This window comes from Porites lutea, chromosome 11 (genome assembly GCF_958299795.1).
Source record: "Porites lutea chromosome 11, jaPorLute2.1, whole genome shotgun sequence".
Classification (NCBI taxonomy): Eukaryota; Metazoa; Cnidaria; class Anthozoa; order Scleractinia; family Poritidae; genus Porites; species Porites lutea.
In genome coordinates this window covers 11,917,494-11,940,551 of record NC_133211.1, presented here as the reverse complement: position 1 = coordinate 11,940,551, position 23,058 = coordinate 11,917,494, and the positions used below count along the sequence as shown (strand labels likewise).

General features: G+C 36.9%; 1 protein-coding gene across 1 annotated transcript; it reads left to right on the top strand.

Annotated features, from left to right (window-relative positions):
- The first annotated feature begins 7,513 nt into the window (after nt 1-7,513).
- LOC140952896 (uncharacterized) lies at nt 7,514-22,752 on the top strand. The gene is made up of 11 exons (XM_073402344.1): nt 7,514-7,907; nt 8,078-8,293; nt 13,898-14,020; nt 14,984-15,130; nt 15,551-15,634; nt 16,445-16,564; nt 16,979-17,227; nt 18,156-18,359; nt 18,843-19,102; nt 20,005-20,125; nt 20,550-22,752. Exons 1-11 carry the CDS (start codon nt 7,533-7,535, stop codon nt 20,712-20,714), a joined length of 2,064 nt encoding a protein of 687 aa, XP_073258445.1. The 5' UTR covers nt 7,514-7,532; the 3' UTR covers nt 20,715-22,752.
- Nucleotides 22,753-23,058: the final 306 nt, after the last annotated feature.

Sequence of the window (23,058 nt, the reverse complement as noted above, 5' to 3'; positions counted from 1 at the left end):
TTTTCGGTTAGCGTCAAATGCATTTCCTGATATTGGGTCGGTCGGTCGGTCGGATTGAAAAAAAAAACCTACAAAAAAAAAACGCAAGAGGTCTCGGAATAGGAGGCCCTGGTACCCTTAGCCTGTGAACAGGCTCTCTGTGTGGGGAGATGGGAAAAAATCGCAAGGAGAGAGAAGAGAAAGGGTGAGTCCCTCTCCTCACGATTTTTTCACCCCATCCCAAAACAGAGGGCCTGTTCACAGGCTATGGCACCCTGGGATGACGTTAAAAGTTAACTTTCACATAACTGGATTAACAAAAGGTACAATTTGCTGTAAAAAATGTTCCTGTTTTTCTCTATGCTGTTACTATGATCATTTTTCAGATAGATTAAAAGAATTATTCCAAGTGAAAAATGGTTTAACTACGTCATTACTTTTTTTTCTTTTTTTGAAAATGCCACAAATTTGGGTCAGTCAGACAACGCTAAACAGAGAAAAAAAAGAGGATGGCCTAACAGAACTGAGTGGAGTCCAATTGGTTTTGTAATCATAAGAGTGATCAATCACAAATATAATCTCAGTCAGAATTGAATGAAACAAAGTTTTTTTACCAATTTGTCATAACTAAAACAAATTGGTTATAATAACTTGTGATAATTTCAGTCTGCTCAATTATCAAAACATAAGATCTCTAGTCCCAAAAACTTTTTCTAGGTGGGAAGAAAAACCTAACACCCTTTCAAGTGCAACCATTGCATTATTACAGACACGCAACGGCACATACTGTCCAATGCATGTACGGTCTTACAACATAACTGTAATGGGACTGAGTGGAGTCCAATTTGGTCTGTAATCATACCAGTGATTAACAGAATCAGAGGACTGCATAGCGTGAGTCCGATTTGTTTAATCACGAGTATGATTTCAGACCCATTTGGACAACACAAAGTTCTATTACCAATTAATCATAACTATAACAAACTTGTGATATTTCAAGCTTTTTAAAAATTAAAACACAGGCAATTATGAGAGTTTTTGGCTGGAAGTAAAAATAAAAACCCATTCAGGTATCACCTTATGGTGTGTACTGTTCTGATACATTGTCCTATTATTGCTGCAATTTGATTGGCTTAGAGCAGTGGTATTTCAGCTTAATTGAAATACCTACATGTGAAAATTACAAACCTTTTGTGGGTAGTAGTATAAACAAATAATAGCATGATTTGTACGTGATATTTGGCATAAATACTACTCGTGATATTTCAAAATTGTCTCAAATTTCACTCGCCTAACGACTCGTGAAATTACGTATAACAATTTTGAAATATCATTCGTGGTATTTATGCCAAATATCACTACAAATCATGCTATTACCTGTACAAACCAAGACAGTTGATAGCTAATCAGATTTGAGAATGTTGGTATGGTTATGATTAGTGCTGAAATCAGCCAGATGTATGTCCCAAGTTTTGTTCAATGGAATGGTGATAGTTTGTCTTTCAACAATCTTGCTGCAGTCTGTGCCAGCAGGAATGAGTTGTGTAAAATTACTATTACATCAGCAGTCCTGCAAAAATAAACAACTGAACAACACATTTTTTTTTTCTATAACCATTTTTCTATTCATCATTAAATAAGCATAGTAAGGTAAAGCCAAGCACTTTTACTTCAAGTTGTTGTGCAAGAAACTGTGGGGTAGGTAGCACATGCAGCCTTCATGGAGAGGCATTCGGACAGGGGAACCTTTTTTGGCAGAACAGTTGTATATTAAAAAAGGGTAAGGGGTTCGGCCTCGGGTATAAACATGTATAAAACTTTCTTTCCTCGTTGAGTTCAGCCCTGGGGAGACTTGTTATTAATTGAAAAAAAAGCTTCACAGACTTCACAGGAAACAGACTGTAGACAAACATAAAATTTTAAGTAAACTTGGAAAACCAAAGGGATTGAATCCATAATCCGGATATAAGGAAAAGTCTTGTTCCGAACGAATGAAGAACCATGTTGGTGAACCTTAACCTGTCACATTACACACGGTAACTGTTTCGCGCCAAAAAAGAGTAGCCGGCACACGCGCATGAGCTCTCTTCAAAACATTTTTCAGGACTACAACAACAAAACCATCGAAAGAAAACCCGGAGAACTTTGAAGTGTAAATTCAAAGAATGACAGTGGCTCAATAGCTGAAGGTAAGATGACAATTCTTAACGAAACGACCCTTTAGGGACAAAACAACGATAACTTTTTTTTCCGCGTGAACTACTGAAACAATTGGCTTCTTTCAAGTTACAATTTTACAACATAAAAAAAAAAACGTTGATAACGGCCAAACCGAACAAGAAGGCTCTCAAACTGAACAAGAAAGCTCTCCAAAGCGTAGCTTTAGCTATAGCGGGGCTCATTTATGGAATTCTTTACCAGAATATGCTAGAAACATCAAATCAATAGGACAACTCAAAAGGGAAATTAACGAGTGATGCAATCATCGGTTTCCCCCTCGGCAATCTTGTGAAACAGTAAATAAAGTGCACTGCACACATGTATTTTTAACTAAAATATTTATTTGTAACTTCGAACATTACTAAATGATTTTACCGAGTTCAAAGTTCTTTGTATGTATGCATGAACAAGTTCAAACTCTTGTTCTTGTTTGTTCCTTTTCTGTGAGTTGCTGCTTGACTTGAGAGCGCCTACTTCCATCAAGAACTCTTGGGAGCTCGCAAAGACATTGAACACTCCAAATTTTTTACTGTAGTCAGTACAAACTGCAGTGTTAATAAACAAAAAGCGCTCTCGAAATCTCTCCTTTATTAGTTTATTTCTCGTCAATTATGCCGGACCACTCTTGGCATATTTATAGTGTCAAAACCACCGAACCAAACTCGCCAGTGCTCACTGGTTTGATCACGTGGACTTCAAAACAACCGTACGACTCTAAAGATATATCTTACAAGGCCTAAATTTCTCATACCGAAATTTGAGGTATAAATGAGTCTATTCCTAAAAAGTCAGGCTTATTTTTAAAAAACTATATATATTGCTCACCTGATCAATGAAAACAACGTTAAGATTTTAAAACATGCCATGATTTATCTTAATCTAAACTAAAAGAAAAACTCGATAATTCAAAAGTAAGAGTACGATCTCTCTCTCTGATTGTTGACCTCATTTTGCTTGGGTTTTATATACTATAAAACAAAGCCGGCTGGAAAGACAGATTTTGCGCAAAAAGCTTCGTCAGCGAATTGCGTGAATAGGGTTCCTGGCATCACTGATGACGTGCATTTGTCGAGTTACTGGTCTTCTCGTGTTATTTACAGTTTTTCATCAGTAGAAACGGAAATTGTGTAGTAAATCACTTATGATTTTTATTTCCCTTTTTACAAGCGTGGGGAAAGGCCTTCTGTTGTTTAAAAAAGAACACTCGAGATTTTTCTCAGAAAAATGAATAAGGAAACCAAAGTTCTCAGGGAATTTAAACGCTACTTAAGCCTTCTACCTTTATAAACCTTAGACGTTTCTAACGAAACTACCAAAACTCATAAGGCTAGGAAATAATGACAATTACATGTAGAGGCAGATCTAGAAAATTCAGAAAGGGGAAGCCGGGACACTTGCCAGCTATATAGATACTATTATTTAACCGAGAATTCTTTTTAAAAAATAGCAAATTTCATAGAAAAAAGGGGGCCGCGGTCTCCTTGGAACACCCCGAAATTCTCCCACGAATTAAATCCTCCCCAGGCTACCTTTTTCAGCCGTACGGTTTTACAAGCGGATTCGCTTTGGCCCTGCTTGACGCAGAATGCTTACACTCCTGCACCGTTGTATATTGCCGCCTTACCTTGGTTATTCAGTCCCCTATAAAACCGTGGTCACTGGTAACCTTAATAAACCTTTCTCGTGAAACACCGAAATAGTGGTTCGCTTAAACAGTTTATAGCATCCGCCCAGAATAGATGACGGATTTAAGTAGCAATTTTTAAAATTTGATTTACATCTTTAACTAATAATAAACTGAGTCCAATCAGCTTATCACTGAGAGTGTGTTTCTCTGCAAAACCCTATCGTGGGATTCAGTTAACATTGTTTCAAGTAAGTAAAGGTCACGATCAGTTGACGTGTGTGTTTCGGCACAATAAGCTTTTTCCTCCGCTGTTCCAAGGGGTTCCAACATCAAGCTGATCAAGGTATCGTAGTCCTCGGCCTTACACCATCGTCAAATAATTTATAAACTGATATATTAACAACTCCGTTCTGGTCAGGAACAGGGGTAAGAGTCAAGTGTACCGTCTTGTTTAGTAGCTCACTTGTTTTTCCCCACAGCGCTTCTTTACAAAATAGCCTCTCGGACATCCGGTTTAAAAGAATAAGACTTGAGTATTCTGACGATAGCCGCTACTCCATCACTTACTCAAAACGCGGGGGATAAAAAGGATTACATTTTTTATTATTTTACTCCCTCTGACCATACTTTGCGACTTCCTGACATCCGCTTTCATTAAACCGTGAAGTGTAAATGTGCTCATTACTTATATGTCGATCGATTCTCATCCGTTATCTGGGAGAGTCCTTGACAACTAAAACTCTAAATGTTAGGGCATCCCATTTTTTAACAGGGGAATCAAAAGGATGAAGTTTTGATATAGCTATAGGTCCTCTGGCTATAAGTTCGTAAGGGTCTTACCCTAATTTTATACTACTAGTAGAGGCCCCGGATAAAGGTACTAGATCATCGACCTAAACCAGATTCAGTGACCTCTACCGGTTTAAGTGAAAACGGGGTTTTGTTGTCGATGCTTATTCTCAAATTCGAAATCGTTTATTACTGATCGTCTAGTACTTCAAATCAAAGAGGGGGAAAAACATTTACTGTACACCTACAAACATCAAAATAAATAGAAATCACCGAACTCGATGTGACATTTTTTATTCCGCCCCCCACTGTTCATTTTTAAAAATTGCGACTTCCTGTCATCAAGTTTTAATGATGGCGAGCCGTTATATAATTTTTTGATAAGTAGTTATTTCCTGTGTCGAGCGATTCTTGTCAATTTCTGGCCACGTAGGGCTAACGTCAAACCATTACAAAACCTAATGCTGATAAGCAAAGTCTATTCTTCTAGCCCAGTTATTATTTGGTTCGTAGCAAGTAAAGTTCGCCTCATTAGTCTGTACCCGGGGGTGTGTTAAGTCTGTTAGAAAAGATGTTGCTTTGTTACAGCTATAAAAGCTGCTTTTGGGAATCACCTTACCCTTAATAGTAAAGAAATAAAAGGTGCGGAAAAAGGTATTTAACCCAATGATCGGTATATCCGAAAGGTCACTGTTCCAACATGAAAAACAGTATTACTGCATCAACGACTAGGAAAACCTTTTTTTCTCTTTTTTATATTATTATAAAGGTAAAAATAAATACCAGTATTAACAAGAAATAACATGAAATTCAACAACTATACAGATATTTAATACAGGGAAGAAACTGGCTTGTTTGGGCTCTCAAACGTTTCGAAGATTCTTAAACTCTAAGCAGAAAATTGTACAAAGGATGGGTAGGCTGCCTGCTTTAGTCATTAATAAATCACTGATCGTCTACCTCATAAACTCAAAAAATAAAACAACTACAACAACAAAGCGATGAAGGAAAATACTGACACACACACACACACACCGGTATCAAAATGACGGAATTCTCTGTCTTTTACGTAAGCTCCGTCCGCTGGGCTTTCACGAGTCTATAACCACATTTCTGTACTTGCACTTGCGACTTCCGTTACCTTCTATCATCAAGAGATGTTAACTTAGGTTACAGTACTATTGATACTACAGCTATTTTTGACAGGATTGTTCAACGTATTGCAACAATTAATAAAGCATTTTCTATATTTGAAAATCTATTCATTCCAACGGAATGGAGTAATGAACTTCCTTTGGAACTGAAACTACCGTAAACTGAGCACGCTACAATTGCAGTGACATGAACATGTCCGTCGATGTTTGAAATGCCATAAACTGATCGTTCAGATATTTCTTGTATTTTGTAACACAAATCAATAAACGGTGACATTAGGGTTACAATATCTTCAGGATTAATTTGTTCTTCACAAAGGATGATTTTAGCTGATTAGATTAGAGAAACAGAGGTTCCCGTGCATTGAGAATTGTTGAGGTCGTCTGCTAGATCGTATGTCATTCCAAACAACAAGCGTCACCTGCCTTTTCTTATTAGCATACCGAGAAGTGTGCAGATTTTCACGGTACTAAGTGTGCAAAAAAGTCAAGCTGCTCCTTTTACAACAAAGGTAAATTTAATCATGATAATAAAACAATAATAAGAATAACTGAGACTCTTTTGTAGTATACTTGTTAGTCAGGTGCTCGGCCACAGTCAGTTATCAAGCTTGAACGCCAACTCAATTAAAGACGAGCGTACTACTTCATGCATAATCACTGATTACTTCTGGTAAGCAGAATAATAACGGTGAGATAGACATCGAATATCAAGGTATAAAGCCGCTGTATAAATCAGTCCTCGGCGAAGCGCGTCTTAGGGACATTTCATCTTTATTACTGCCAGAAAATCTTTAACGTCAAAAGATGTCAAGTCTTTCGCAATGTTTATCAAACAAAAGACGACCTTTTTTAAACTGGTGTCCGATTTACTGCGGATTAGTTATTCTTTTCCTATCATGTTTGATTAGCAAAAATGGTGACAGGGTCATTTAAAACAAGTGTCACGCGTCATGTACAGTCTGAAAACCTAGAAACAACAAGATGCTCAGTATAGCTCTCTAGCAATAGTCTTGCCTTGGGTGACAAGGTATTTTAGTCGCAAAATCCATGTCGAAAACCGACCGGCAAAGATACGCCGCGGACAATGCAGCGCAACGCCTCAGGAGCTTTTTTGAACGGCCATCAGTGATGTTTAGTTTTCAGAGCGGACCACTAGAGTCAAGAACCAGTTTCTCGGTCCGAACCTTGAAAAGCAGGGTTATATTCGTCCCTCAGTCAAACTGATAAAAAGCAGACAGCTACCATATGGGGATATTTTAATATAAAAATATCTCTATATGAAATGGGATTTTTTAAAAAGAAAAAGAAAAACACTCAGTAGCATGTTTTTGGTTTAAAAACCGTCAGATCCACAAAAAATTGAACAAAAAATCGAGCTATAATGTTGCAACTTTCCATTCCATTTTTGTTTACACTTCGACAGCTGTGAATCGCAATCTAAAAACGTGTACTTAGCTCAAAGCAAACTTTCGTAAAATTGTATTGACTTTTACAATATAACGTCATATTTAAGCATCTAGTACTTTTCAGTTACGTTTGCTGTCAGGTCCCCAAAGAATCTTTCCCCGTTTTTTGATTGGTTGAAAGTGCGGAAAAACTCGCGATTGGTCAACCCATCGTGAATATAAATTCGTTCAAATTTGCATTTTTGGCTAAGTGGTTCTCGGCAACATATCGCTCGGCAACACTAAACAATGGCAAGTTTCATGCAAATTTGGTTTTCTTCGACGTAAAACATTACGTCTTCTCTGTTTTTGGTCATGTGCGACTGCCTATTGATGCGTGGAAATTATGGCGGTCGGTTGGAGAAAAAGCAAATGAAGTTCCCAACGCGAATCGCTATTTCTTTGGATATGAACGACTATGAAATTGGAGTCGACGATTTTCATTCTGAACAAGATCTCGGTGGAGAAAACTGCGGGTATGAGCGAGATTTTTGCAACGGAATAAGCGAAGACGGGCAAGATTTGGCAGATGTGGAAGGTGAAGGAGATGATGACATTTATCGACAGTTAGCACAGAAGGAGAAAGATCTTTTACTGGCAGCTGAACTGGGAAAAGCTTTATTGGAAAAGAACGAAGAACTTAACCAGAAGTATGAGATGTTACAAGAGGAATATTCTCAAGTTGTGGAAGTAAGCGTATTGAATGAAAATTTCTTTTCCGACCTCTATAGTATTACGCGCGACTGAATTTGTTTTGTAATGGAACTGGTTGTTAGTAAGCTAAAACAATAATGTTTCGGTGCCGTTGATTTTTTTCATAAGGAAAATTTTAACCGCAAATTTATATTTCTTTTTAACAGGAGCTGGAACAAGATAAATACGAGCTCAAATTAAAAGTGGAACGCTTACAAGGTGGAAATGACTCGCGAGTTCATGAGCTTCAATCTGATTTAATAGCGCTACGAAATGAATTGAAAACACTGCAATCCAACTCAAAAAACGACCAACAAACTAAGAGGGAAACGTTTGCTGGACTCACGGAAGAGAACGAACAACTTCACTTAGATTTACAAAAGGTAAGAGGCAGTTTATACAAAGGAACAGTGAGGGAAGTTTCCCGGGCGGGGATGGGTTTGAAAAAGAAGGAATTTTTGCTGTTATTTAAAATCACGAATGCAGCCAGCTATATGACCACGATAATATTATTTTGTGTTCGGAAGAGCACCAACAAGGAAATGTTGTGGGTCTTTTTCCGGAAATTTAGTGGGTAAATAAAAAGTTAACTATTTTTGGCGGATTAGGTTTATCGTGTCTCAAAACCCTCGCGAAACCCGATCCCAACTTGTAAATGGCTAATTCGAGCGATAAGAGATAGAGGAAGTAGCTCGATTTAGAGTCGTCGCAGTTTTTGTATTCGCTACAATGAGCAGTGAATCAAATAGGAAACCTCGAATTGAGCTTTAACCGATACATAAAAAGATTCGTCTGGTTGTGTTCTGGGGGTAATCGTATTGCTTTTGAGGAATTATTTAAGATTGCAGCATTCCATATCGTGAATTGGATTGTCGCCAAATCTCGTTTATACATTGACAAGATCTTTTATGCGCTCTTGAGACAAAGTACATAACGATCTGAAACACGATTTTTTCTCTGATGTGGCGAACTACGACCACTATCTTGAACGTGGTCAGGAATATTCCGCGGACGTCATTCTCCTTTAAAAATCAGTGATTTCTATCTCCGTCATCTCCGGGTGGGTAATGATTTTTAGGCTATGCATGACTAAGCACTATATATCTATAGATGGGCCTCTTCTTCTCTTCACGCGAATTCTAGAACAAAGAACCGCATTAACTATATGTGAAATTTTTCCACTAATGTTCTTCGCAAAATAACCTCGAGTTTCTAAGTTGATTTCCGCGTACAAATTTTTGAGGAAAAGTTAGTGGAAGTGGAGGTTACAGTTGTTGATTTCAAAGGTATTTGCAATATCCACTGCATCAATTGTGCGTGTCAATCTCTGAAAGTTTTGACGGTCAGTTATGTGCCTTCGAGAGCTTTATAAACAGTCTTAAGACTAAGATTTTACAAAATAGGCCTCATTCTTAGAGAGTACGAGAAGCTTAATTTCATTGGTTTGTGTACCACTTTCCTTCTGGATCTCCATTTATTTTGACCTGTTACTGATCTTGCAGTGATATATTCTCATGTTCTATGTTGAATAAAAACTGTATGTCCTTTTGAAACGAGCACTAAATGATAATTCACCAATATCACAATATAGAAATAGCACTCTCGAAAACAAGCATAAATCCCTTCGCCGTGTTCTCCTTTTAAGTCTAATAACAAAGAAAAGAAGCATACTGAGAGGTCCCTCGTGGGTCTACAAAAGCTTGTCTGCATGTACTACTAAGAGAGTTATGTAAACCATGTGCAAGAAAGTTCCATTGTTTACCTTTTACGACAAAGGGTCTTCAAGAGAGAGAGTGAAGCATGGATTATGCTGTAAGCACTATTTTAAACAACAAAAAAATGCATGATTGTAAAGCCTTTGGGCTCACTAAAAAGGTGAATTTAGACAAGTTAATTGCTTCTTGAAAAAATGTAACTCTTGTAAGGTACCAGTGTAAAACAAAACAAGACATGTACCAGCTCTTAAATTATGTATGTGAAGGAAGTCTGTCTAACATAATAACTCTGTGGGAAATGGTTGATCCATTGTTTGTGAGGAAGACGAAAGTCACGCACGAGGGTCTATGCTTTGAGAATGTTTTTAAACTTAAAAGTGACGCTTCATAGCATATTGTTTTGTTATGTTTTATATCTCTGCTTCATATTATGGAAGTAATCTCAAGCAGCTCCGAAATATATAAGAGAGTATATAAGAGATAATAGTGTTTCAATGTGAAATGGGGCCTCAATTGACACACAGTAATTTCCATTTTTATAGTTTTTGCTAATGATATTTTCAAAATACCACTGCTTCCTATTGTTATATTGGCTCACAATCATTGCTTTGCCGAAGATTACTTTTGCTATTCGCTGTTGTGCTCTATGCTGATCTGTGGTAAAATTCAATATTATTATTTGTGGTTGTTTTGTAGACTTAAGCCCTGACTGTTGACCAAGCATTTGAAAAAAAAAGTTTGAAAAACTTTCCACAATGACTCAAAATCAAAGGATTCTATTATGTGTTTCCCTCACAAACAATCATTATCAGGTGCAGAGTGAGTGCAATATAGGCCTTTTTGGTGACAGCATTTTATCACTTTTTAGAAACAAGTGTTATGGAAACTTTTGAATATAGAGACCCCAGAGCATCCACAGAAACCAGTAATATTAAATAACTAAGTCACTTTGGATGTACTATAAAATCTTACATATGAGTCCAAAACATGGCCACAGCAAGTTTTATGGTGAAATGGCAGACATTTTTTTCCTTTATTCTCGTTATTAGAACCTAATCTGAGGCTTTTTGCTAATTAACCTTGAGCATTGTTTACAGAACACTTGCACATTTTGGTGGAAATTAATTTTACACAGAACAAAATTTGTCAGACTGTTGTGTTCTCAGTTAGACCGTAGCGATGGGTGGTGTGTCACTCGTAAGTGTTAAACCTGTGAATTAAAGTGTTAACTGCACCCTGGAAGGTTTGGAGGTTTCAATATGAAAGTGATAACTATATTTTGTGAGGTTATAGCCTTGAATACAAGTTCCATTCAGTTAGTGTTACTATTTTGTTGCTTCTGATATGGTGAATCAGTGTGAATCTTTTAAAATTATTTAAATACGTTATCACCCACATAACTACATGTACTAAAATACTATATCTCCTTAGCATTCTGGAATAAGACCGAATATTTCAACTTACATTTAATGTTCTGAATAATATTATTTCCCAATAGAAACAGACCAATTTGAGTCAATTTATTGTTCTATATTCAGCAGATATTATAACAACTGAGGAGTGTCTGACCTAAAGCAAATATAATGAGTTATCTCTTGAAACATCGCGAAAAATAAAGAAAAAGCAAAAAAGAAAACAATATCAACTCAGAACCAACTGTGATTGTTTTAATTAGATAGCCTGATCAGATTTCCAGCATTAACGTCTAGACAGCAGTATACCATTGAAGGTACTAGATTCTATTAGTCCAGGGAAAAAGATCCATACAAGGTGTTATGCTGCTGCAAAGTTAATATTTTCCTCACTTTTTCTCACGTTGTTGATACTAAACATCAATATGACATTTAAAAAAACAGTGATAATGCTCAAATACACATCGGTGATTTTCAAAACTTTAGCTGATTACAAATGTTGAAGATAAGGGTCTAAAAACTGGTTTTCCATATTCTGGAAAGAGAATGAATTTAAATGAAGTTTATTTAATACCTTTTGGGCACATTGACACATGTTAGTTTACCTGGTTTCATCTATACCTTGGCTGATATACAATTTATTCACGTTAACTCCACATTCCAGTGGCCCCCAATTAAGATGGTTAGGATTTGATAGCAAGCATTTTTTTTTGGTTTTCTCCAAGATTCAGAAATATGATGACCAAACAAAAATATGTGAAAATGCATGGCTTTCAAGTAAGAGAAAGTTAAAAATCAAAACAAACTGTTTGGAAGATGTTTCTGAACATATTTTTTTACAGTACTAGCCTTGGATTTCTCAAGAATATAACATTGCTCCATGCATGTGTTGACATTCAATATTGCACTGTAATGATCAAATGCCCTTGGATACAACTATACCTTACAACCCCCCCTTACTGGACACCTTCCTTAATTGGACATCTTGATTTGGTCCCAGCCATTATTTAGTTATGTTCTTTGACTCTCTATAAGGTAGAGCCTCCCTATGGGTATTTCCAAAGAAACTGAAGTCATGATGAATGTTAATTATTGAGGAAACAACAATCTTAACAATTAAAGGGATGATCGCATTGCCATTCTGATCAAGTTTGACGACGCTTGCATTGATGGCAAAAAACTGCCAAAAAGTGTGCTGCATGTTCAGAGTTTTAGTTTTGCTTGTTAAACCTGCTGCATGTTTTATTTTATCATTCTCTTCATCATTACTGTGGTTGCTCAAGCTCATTAGTAGCATAACCACGCAGAACAATTCTTGATATGTGACAATATGCAACCGAAAACAAACTGCTGCAATGTTTCATCCATTGAATTTCAGGCCTCATGCAAATTAGTTGGCTAAAACTGATGACAATTCAAGCTGTCATTATTTATGCCCCACAGAGTTGTAATGTGGAATAAAGCTCTTAAATATTAATCTGAGGTGTTCAAAAAAGTTTTAAACAATATATTCAATTTCTTATCATCTGCTTCACTATTAATTTTGCAATCACACATAGGAGGGTTTGTGTATTGTTAAATCACAGCAGTGGTTCATAGACACAAAAAAATTAGATTTGGTAAGAGTTGTATGTTATTACTACATCTTTATAGGTCACCAGTTGTAATTTAATTTTTAGACTGTGGGGAGTGTAAGTAATTAATAATTAATTAGAATGAAGACATTTTTGTATTACATGAGCCCACAAGGTAAAGCTTAAACTTAATTGTACATGTAATGGTATATAAATAAAGTTTTATCACTATTACGTTTTTACAGAGGTAAACTGGTGTCATTTATCTTCTAATTATTATTATTTTTTAAATTACCTCAAAGCCAGATGTTTACTAATAATATTATTATTTCTCAAAGTTAATCTACCTAAAAAAGTAGGAGGGATTTAAGTTAGCTAAGTCCTCGAGACACATGTTTACTCTGTTTCAATAAATTATCAATAGCATTTTATTCATAAAGTTTGTGGTTTGGAAATACCAACTTCATGAGAGGATTCTCTTAGAATTGGTAATAGAATTCAAACCATATTAACCTCAAGTGCCTAAATGTCTTACTGTGCTTACTTTTAATAATTAGAAGCCACATTAAGAATCCCTCTAAGCTGAATGCTTTGGTTATTTTGAAGCAATGAAAAAGCAATTTTCCTCTAATAGCAAGGCTAAGGAGAAAAAAATATAAATATGACAGTATAGATTATAAAGAAAAAAAAATATTATAACCAAAAAGTAATTAAAACAGTAAAAAGCATGTGGTCTGTGGGAAACATTTGAACCTTTCAAAATCCAACTCCAATTGAAAAGCAACATGGAAAGCTGCAAAAATATAAAATGAAATTTGATTATCTTTCGAATCCACCTTGATTTCAAATCCCCAAGAATCAATGAATGTTTTCATTCAACTAATAATTTACTCTTTTTTTGTTTCACGTCACCATGTTCCCAATAACAGACTACTGCAGCTCTGCCATTATATAGAGGAAAATATAGAGGATGTGAATTTTATATTTAAGTGACAAAAGTGATGCAAATTAATGAGATATCATTTTTGCCATAAGAACATGAAACTTCATATCTTTGAGCTAATGAGTCACTTTCTTTTTAGGGTTTAATATACATGTGTGTACGCCATACGACCAAAAATGGGATAAGCTCTTCTATACATGTGGCTCTTGTTAGCTCTTAGTTTGACTTAACCTTTTTTTCACTTAAATTTCCTTGAGACAAGCAACAAGATGGTACATTTCCAGGAATTAAACAAGTTTATTATTAGCTGCTAATTAATACTGGTACCTTGTCTTGATTTTAGATTAAGACAGAGAATGAACAACTTAAAAGAGATCATAGCCTCCTTAAGAAACAGCTTAGCAGGAAAATAAGCTTTGATGATGATGGTTTACAACAAGTGGAAATTGAGGAACTCTGGGAGAAGGTACTTTTTTACTTTTTAAATCAAATAAAAATAATATTAATACTATTATTTACCTGCTGCAGAAATATTATTTAACAAAGGCTAATGGACCTGAGCAAACAACTAACATGGAAAAATTATCAAAGAAACATAATTGGGTTAAAAATCCCAACTGGCTGGAGGCAAACCAGTGTTTACAATAATATCAAGGAATTGAATTCACACTGCTGAGAACAAATCAGTCAATGAGTCATATTACATTACTAATAGCAGGAGTACTGTCAGTCCACTAGACCTAGTGTAGCTGGTGTAACTGTCATTGTTTGCTTTTTATTGCATTGTTGATATTTGTTTAGCGTCTTTTTAAACTTTTTATTACTAATAGCAGGAGTACTGTCAGTCCACTAGACCTAGTGTAGCTGGTGTAACTGTCATTGTTTGCTTTTTATTGCATTGTTGATATTTGTTTAGCGTCTTTTTAAACTTTTTATTACTCCGGTGATTGTACTATCTGCAAGACTAAGGAACTACCACTGTCAAGCTGAGGGTTGTCAAAGGTAGTTGGTTGCCAGCTAAAGTTCTATGAACCTACTACATATATGGCCTCTTGGCCAGATAGCTCCACTGCACTCTTTGTTAGAAGTAATAGAGGAGATGGCACCCTACATCACCTACTGTTGAGAATATGGCTTCCTATGGTGTATGACAAAATGTTGTGACAATATCAACAGACTCTTACCCAGCAAACCACCTATTTATTCTCACAAAGGACTATGGAAAGGAAAATTGACGCTCGAAAGGAGCTTGAGAGAGAGGGAGGAAATGCGTTTTTCTTCTTTCTTTCTCTTGATGCACTGTGAACTCACTAAATCCTTCCGATTATCACAGCACAAACAAATAAAAGCAACTGGGTTCGAGTCTGCAACATAAAGCCTAAGAGCTTCTTCAATGTTTAATAAAATAATATTATTATTATCTCACCAGCTTGCAACGCTTGAAGAAGAGAAGCTCAGTTTGACACAAACTGTTTCAGACCTCGCAGCAACCAAAGAAAACCTTTCAAAAGAAGTAGAGGAACTTTTAGCAAGAAATCAGTCATTGGAGAAGAAACTTACAGCAAGCAAGGGGCAGGTAATTATTAAGCTACCTTCTCCATTCAACCTGGCTGATGGAGAATTTTCCTCTTATTTAAATATAATTATGGAGAACAATGGGCTAAGGTTGATGTAACTCGATGTTATGAGTTATGATATGATTGCACAACTTGACACAAGCCTGTTTAATTTTGGAAAATATGTTACATATATTCTTTGAAGCTAGGGCCAGGAGAATTTTATGTGATAGATCAAATAGTTCATTTATAGGATGGGGAATTCACAATGTAAATAACCCAAAATCAATAGGATATAAGCTTATTGACTGTTTTTTTTTTCTTTTTGTCATTTGCTAAAGTTTTACTATACATGTTTGCTGTTATTTAACATGGTCTCTTCTTTATAATAACAGTTTTTGTCTGTCTAATTATTGAATTACGTTCTTCACCCTTCACAGCTGGCAAATTGTGAAGAAGAACTTAACGAATCAAAGGATCTCAATGCGTTTCTGCAGGAGCAAATCGACGATATAAAGCTTCAGGTAAAGAATATGATACCTACCTTAAATGATAGCTTACTCTTCTGCTGCAAGGAATTCAAAATATATAAAACACAGAGTAACACACTGGGACCTGAACAACAACTCGTTGTCAGCCATTTTTGATTTACGTAACAAGTGTTGGGGAGACCTGGGAATAACGCATCGTCACCGCGTTACCCCGCTAATCACAGTTTCAGTTAGTCTGTCAGTTTTCGTCTAGGTAAAATATTCATTCACAGTTTCAGCTCCTTTCCGCCAAATGTTTTTTTTTTACTTGTGCATTAATATTTTAGCCTGCGTAAAGCCACCCCTCCCCGATTTTTTCTGAGGGGAGGGGCGGTAGCGCACAGGCTAGGGTGCTTATGCGGAGAGCAAAAGGAGCCCAGTAGTAGCAAGAGCCGTGGCTGTTTGCTCTTGGTAGTAGTTATCAAAATGTATCCTATATTTCTATTCTGCTTATTATTGCATGTAGTTTTTACTTTCATATTTTGTAAGGGGTTGGTTTGTTGCCTAACCGGCTTTTACCAACCTAACCGAGATGATGATGAGGCTCGCTACTATCTACTAGATACACGGCATCTGCATGTCATATTGTTTATATATATATATTTTTTTCGCATATACACAGATATTTGTCATATTACACACTTCTGATCTTAAGGACTAGCCTACAGCAAATCAGTTATTATTCTAGGAGTATCAAGACATTAAAATGAATGGGAGGGAGTTTTCCACTATTTCTTTATTTCATCCATCCTATGGCTCTTGATCCATCGTATTCCATTTGTGCTCCTTTTCTGACATCAACAGGCATCAATGGACCAGTTGTCAAGAACATCATTATTTTCTGAAATCTCTGACCTGTCTGTGATTGGAGTTGATGCAGGCAGTGATCATTTGAAAAAGCTAGACGCGAGCACGACGAAAATAGTGAGTTAAACCTTCTGTTGACTAAGGAAATGGCCTCAGCTGGATTTTTTCTGGCGTTTTCATATTACCAAGAGAGAATAATTATTCTCTAGACAAAACGTCTTGGATTACAGTCGACTCTCTCTCTCTTTAAGATGCCGGCCACCTTGCTAAAACAGACACCCAGACTGTCTGACTTTTTTTTCCTCCTTTTAGCTGACTCCCATTAAAACAGACCTAAAACGAACACATAGTTCCGGTCCCAAAGGTAACTGTCTTATACTGAGAGAGTTGACTGAATACACCACACTAAATAACTTATATAGAACACGCCCTTTGACTGGAATAACCACATAACTTTCAACGCAATAAACACTGTGTTTATTTAAGACTTCTAAATTCCCCTTTTAGATAACGAAATCGATTTCTTTTTAGATTGGTACAGAGCAAAGACCAGTCGCCAGTCTTCACGGTTCACCAAAGCCATTACAAGCATCTTCTTCTCTGGGCCTGGGACTAAACTCCAACAAGCGTCACAGGCCGTATAGCAGCCTCAGTGACGAAGAGACAGATGACAGTGATTTGGAATACGATGAAGATGAGGTGGAGCTCGAGGTGGGCACTGTAGCGAGAAATAGAGAATTTTATGCTCAGCTTGAGGAAGAGGAGAAAGCTAACGCTCAGGTGAGACAGTGATTTTAACCTACTTTGCGCAATTTTAGCGTGTTCCATGCAGGCGTTCAGATAGTAGCGCGCGGGCGAAAAGGTGACGAGGAAAAAAAGGGGAGACTCACCACAGTCTCACCTCGTTTTTTCCCCTCGTTTTCCCCTTACGCGTACGATTTAACTCGCTTTCCACAAACTGAACGCCTGGAACAGGCTAGCGTAATTTTGCTGTTTTCTTGGAATGACTTATAGGGCCTCTTCATGTGAACCCCGTTTTGTTGGCTGGCCAGGTTTCCGAGATCTCGTCTACCCTTTAAATAGGCACCTCAGTTGTAACTTTGTGTTTCTCTTTTTGCTTAAGAACTCATCCCCAGGATCTTACGGCCTTTCCTCGTCCTGGAAACCGGGCAAGCCCGGTCAATCAGATTCATGAGAAGAGGTCCTTATTACCACGGTAGTCATCACCTAAAGCGTGAAGAAACGAAACTGAAAGATAACAAAAATTTTCAATACTCAAAGAAAATCAAACGGAAAATGCATTCAAAATAAAGTCATCTAACTTTTAGTTGTACAAGTTATTTTTCAACATCACTCATAATATTATTAGGCACACTTTTGAAATGAATGATGTGTCACAGTTAAATAAATAGTTAATGTAACAAGACAAAGATTGTGACGTGTAAATAAATATTGATAATCCTAAGAAAAGTAAATCTCTTTTTTTTCATTACTTTCAAAAGGACGTACACAAATATGCCATAAAATTTCAAATAACAAACACACAAATTGCTTATCTGTCAACAGTTGAACCAACTGCACAGATTTACTTAACAAAAATAACTGAATGGATTTATTGTAATAACTAACAAGGCTAATAGGACATATTAAAAACGCCAAATAGTTGTTTATGTTGCTAAAATGACTGTTGTTTTTATTTTTGTTATAGCTGAAAAAGGAGATCAAGGAAGCGCACGAAGAATTACGAGCGTTATACGAAGAACTCCGAAGTTCGCACGAAAGCTTGGATTCAGTTGAAGTAGAAGAATTACATTCTGATTCAGATTTTAAACCGGGGTGCCTCACAACGTTTGTGAAGAATTTCAGAGATGTACTGGAGGAGATGATTAGTGATAATATCACTCGAACTACGGTAAGTAGCACAAACATTAAATCGTTGAATTAACTTTCAAGGCCTTGGTAGGAGTGTTGGGTTTTGGTTTGACATGGTGAAGATTAAAGTCTATAAAACCTGTTGCTGCGGTTTGTCAAAGAGGGAAGTGGGTAGTTTAAGTTAAATGTCGTTTACACGCGCGAGAGCACGCTGGTCGCAGCTTCGCCACTCACTCGCGTCCTCGCGTGGCTCGCCCAAATAGGAGAGCTTGAATGCCCAGAGGCTATATATGGTGGGTGTTAACCAGACTTGCCCAAATGCTCACAAACAGTATTTTCAAATCCCTGATATTTAGCTGATTATTTTGATACGAAAAGGTCTCAGAAAGTATTCTTGTTGGGGCTTGACATACTTGTGTAGCTTCTTAAGAGACACGTGAAAACATGGAAAGCTTATAGAAAGAGAGGTACGTATTAAATACCAAAAGATCTTGCTTAATGTTACCAACCTTTCGTGTTACAGAATTTGAAGCAACAACTTTGTAAAGCCCATGAGAGCATCGATAATCTTGAACAAGAACTCCAGGCGGCTACCTCAGATTCAAGAAAGAAAGATGAAGACATACTTAAGTTAAATGAGAAACTTCACGAAAGAAGTGAAGCCATTGAGAGGTTAAAGGAACAAAGAAATCAACTGGCGAAAGGAGAATGCAACAAATCACAGTTGGCTTTTGATATTATGTACAATGAGGCGGTAGAGGAAAGAAAAAATGCTTTAGAAAGGTAATAAGTAGTAGTTTATTAGTGCCACACAACCTAATCTATACCCTGGCAGGTTCTTCTCTATACATATTTTCATGTATGTATTTATTTGTCTATTTATTGCTTTAATGGCGTATCCGTCAGCCTTATTTTCTATGAACAACACCAATTATCAGCACTGATGCACACGTACCAACTCCGCGGTATCGCCAGTAACTTACGCATGTGCACATCCATATCACCCTGGTAGTGGCAGCCATGGACAGCTGTTTCGCCCTTGGTACGTGTGCTTCAGTGCTGATAATTGATGTCATTTTCCATGGGGCCATAAGGCGATCCAAGTCTGCAAAACAATCCATAATTCTTATCCCTGATTTGCCGCAGCTTTCTTTATAGTTTTGATCTAAGAAGGGTTTTCGCTTTGTAAGCTAATCAGTTTAAAAAAGCTCTCTGTTTCACACCGATACAGTGTGGGAACCTCGATTTGATGAACCTCTGTATAACGAACGATTTTCCAAGCCCCAGTAAAAGAAAAATATATGGAAAAGAACCTCGATATAACGAAAACCTCGTTATAGCGAACATATTTTGCCAGTCCCTTGGCCCTTCGTTTTATCGAGGTTCCAGTGTACTTAAATGGTATCATGTTATCATTTTGTGAGTACTGTAATCGGAACTTTCGGTCGCATCATCATCGTCACCATCATCATCATCATTTATTACTACCAAGTTCCTGCTGGTCGTCATCATCGTGGTCAGCATCGACGCATGCGCTTTCGGGCTTGTAGCTTCTTTCATTTCTTTTGTAGAAGTAATGGAAATCGGTTGGAACAGATCTTTGTACAACTGTTGCCAGGGCATTTTTGCATTGCCCAGTTCATTAATAAAACCCTACGACTAACGTCTGGTTTTTGTGATTTCAGGGAAAAAAAGATATCCATGGAATTACAGAGAACAAAAGAAGACAGAGAGGAACTAGATCAGCAATTGAAGGAGGCCATTCATCAAAAACTACTACTTTCAGAACAGCTAGAAGATTGGCAGGTAGGTTGAATGGTCTAATTTGTGCGAATTATCGTATTACTTCCGGGGACCCATCGGCTCTTTTTTTTTGCTATCATTTCTTGCTTCTGAGGACTTTCGAAAAGTAATACGAATGTTTCTTATCACTTTCCCGAAAATATCCAGCGATAATTGTTGTCAACACGTGAGTGAGATGTTTAAACTCTTTAATCCCTTATATCAAAATTTAGGTTCTCCTTTCTTACCCGGCTGGTTTCTTATACAGAAGAGGAGAAGTTGTATGAATATCAAAAGTATTTAACTTATGGTTACAGTGTACAACCCCGATTCCCCCAGCATTGATATTAGAAGGAGAAGTACGCTGCCGATCATCCTAAGGGATTGAAGGGTTTATGTATTAGTCCGCCGACAGCCAAAATAACCTCTGTCTTTGTCTTCTCTTTAGTTTGATATGGCTTCCCTCATTGACGACCAGGTAAAAAAACAAATGAAATCAGCGGCGAAGGAACATGACGACAACGGAAGGAGAAGAAGAGTGACAGCTTTTACGCGACCAACACGCTGGCACTGGTCAAGCAATAGCAGCAGACGACAAAGCCATGTTATGTGATCACTGGTGATAGTATCGACACGGGTTCTTCCCGTACCGGGTTGCTCCAGAGATCTTCTAAAGAGATCTATGATGACGGTGTCAAGGTGTATCACATTCTAGTCCGGCACAAGTGGGATGTAATACAGCCCAGTCGGTTCCTAATGTGTAATCTAAACGATCATTCTCCGAATGCTAAACGTCCCTGAATTTTTGCAGGATCAGATTCAGGAGTTTCTCTTGTATTTCAAGACTTCTCATAACATCTTTCGTCTTTTTAAAAGTCTCATAATTCTTTCATTTATATATTTCCCTCAATAGAGGGACTATAGTCAAACTTCAAGGTGATCTTTTCAGAGCTTTACGGGTGCGTCTTTCTTATCCGTTTATACCGTCTCACTTGTCTTTAACTGATAAGGCACAACAGTAATGCCGTCTAAAAAGAAAATGATGTATTTATTGACTATTTGCAGGGCCTTTAACCGTTGGTGAGTCTCTGTTAGTTGTAATACAATCATATTACGTAAGTTATCCAAGATGTTTACATTTAAAAATGACCCAACGTCATTAAATTATTTATGTCAATATCTTTATTTACTGTAAATTCAGATGGTAAAAAATGAGGCAGTTGCTCAGTTTTGTGTGTTTTTACAGAGTTTCTGGTCTCTCTGTTGTAAGATACTCCAGTTTTACCCTGTCCGTGTGATAAAATATGACTTCTCATTCTTAGTTCATTAAATCCGAAGTGTTTGGATTCGATGAAATAAAGCCCTCTGTTCCCCTCCAAACGCCACACCCTTCGTTTACAAAGGTCTCTCTTCTCTTCCCTGTAGTATCGAGAGTTGTGGCCTTTTGAAGTCATAAAAAGTGGTCAACTATGTTCTTACTGACTTTGCGACCGCTTTTAGAGAACTGCAAACATAGAACAATGTTGAGGCTTTTAGCTTATTCTCGTTGTAAAAACCTGTCGAATCTCGTGCGTGTCGCCGCAATACAGAGAACAAAAGATATAAGAAAAAAGAATGGAAAAAAATAGTAAACAGGAACCAAACAAAACATGGCAGGTTTTTACATCTCGGTAAACTCTAACTTTTCTAAACTGAACATGTCATAAAATGATGTTCTAGTAATTATGCCCGAAATTTAATTTAAGGTTAACTTTATGTGTAAAGCATATTTAATACTTAGTTTACTAACAAGCAATATAAAGATTACTAAAGGTGTTTATAGATCGGAGGCGTAAGAGGGGAGAAAAAACGTAGGGGACTCCCGCGCGATTGAATACGGAACTAATTTTTAAGAATTTCGGAGGCCTCTTCCAGGGGTCACTATCTTGTTTTGCTGTGGAGCGAATGGAATTGTCTTTCATTCATGATAAGAGAAACTTAATATTTTCTTAGTAGCCATTTTTCTCGCATACACTTGCCTTGCTCGTCAGAACAAGTGAAGGATCTGCTAGATCCTGGCGCGGTTTATTAGATGGTTTGCCTGTTTTTGTTCAGTTACTATAACTACGTACTTTTAACAACAAACTGTCGTAGAAAGAGCATTACAAATGACAACGGTGTCGCTCTCTGAAATTAAGTCAAACTTGAAACAGAGCAAGACGGGCTGTTATTTTCACACTTAAATCAATTTTGCGATCGTTAAGAAAGCGCTTAAGTTGCCTGATAGTGCAGCCTCGACCTCTTCTTTCATGTGGGAGTCCCCAGGGCGAAAGGGCTGAAAAAGAACTGAACTTTGTAGGTTCTTTCACATATCTCTTAGTTTGATCTCTTGGTTTGATATATAGACACACGAAGTCAGGGTAGCAGTTTTAATTTAGTGATTAAATTACTGTGTAAACGTTTAAATAACGGCTCCAATTTTATGTGATATAGTAATTAACTCAGAGTTGTAAAATGTCTTTTAATGCATAGAACGTGCACGTAAAATGTAGAAAATGTATGTCATACTTTTTGGAAGTGTAATTGAATTATAACGGAAGATTTATGGCTTTGAAAGCCTAGTTTTATCAACAGATAAAGATGTTGACAAATAAAGGAGTATTTTGACAGTGGTTAAGTTTTTAGTATTAAAATTATCTAGAAAACAACTGTATTTAGTTCTCAGTTGTTTCATTTTTGTTTCTAGGCCCCAATTATGGAACCGAACTTTATCGCTTGTGAAAAATGACAAGAATGTGTTTTGGAAAGGGTGTTTCCAACTAAGAATCATTTTTAAAGCCAGACATGAAAACAGCAGCTTCTTATACGCAATCAAAACATCATTTATTGACTTAAAATCAGTGGAACGTTTTTGTTCTACAGACATTTTAAAAATATCTCTACCTATAATTAATTTCTGGCCTCATTTAGCACAGAAT

Excerpts from the sequence above, each read along its gene's own strand:
- LOC140952896 (XM_073402344.1), top strand. The coding sequence starts at position 7,533 with ATGTGCGACTGCCTATTGATGCGTGGAAATTATGGCGGTCGGTTGGAG. Across the intron at positions 14,021-14,983 it reads TTGAGGAACTCTGGGAGAAG|CTTGCAACGCTTGAAGAAGA; the intron begins GTACTTTTTTAC and ends TTATCTCACCAG. Across the intron at positions 18,360-18,842 it reads ATAATATCACTCGAACTACG|AATTTGAAGCAACAACTTTG; the intron begins GTAAGTAGCACA and ends TTCGTGTTACAG.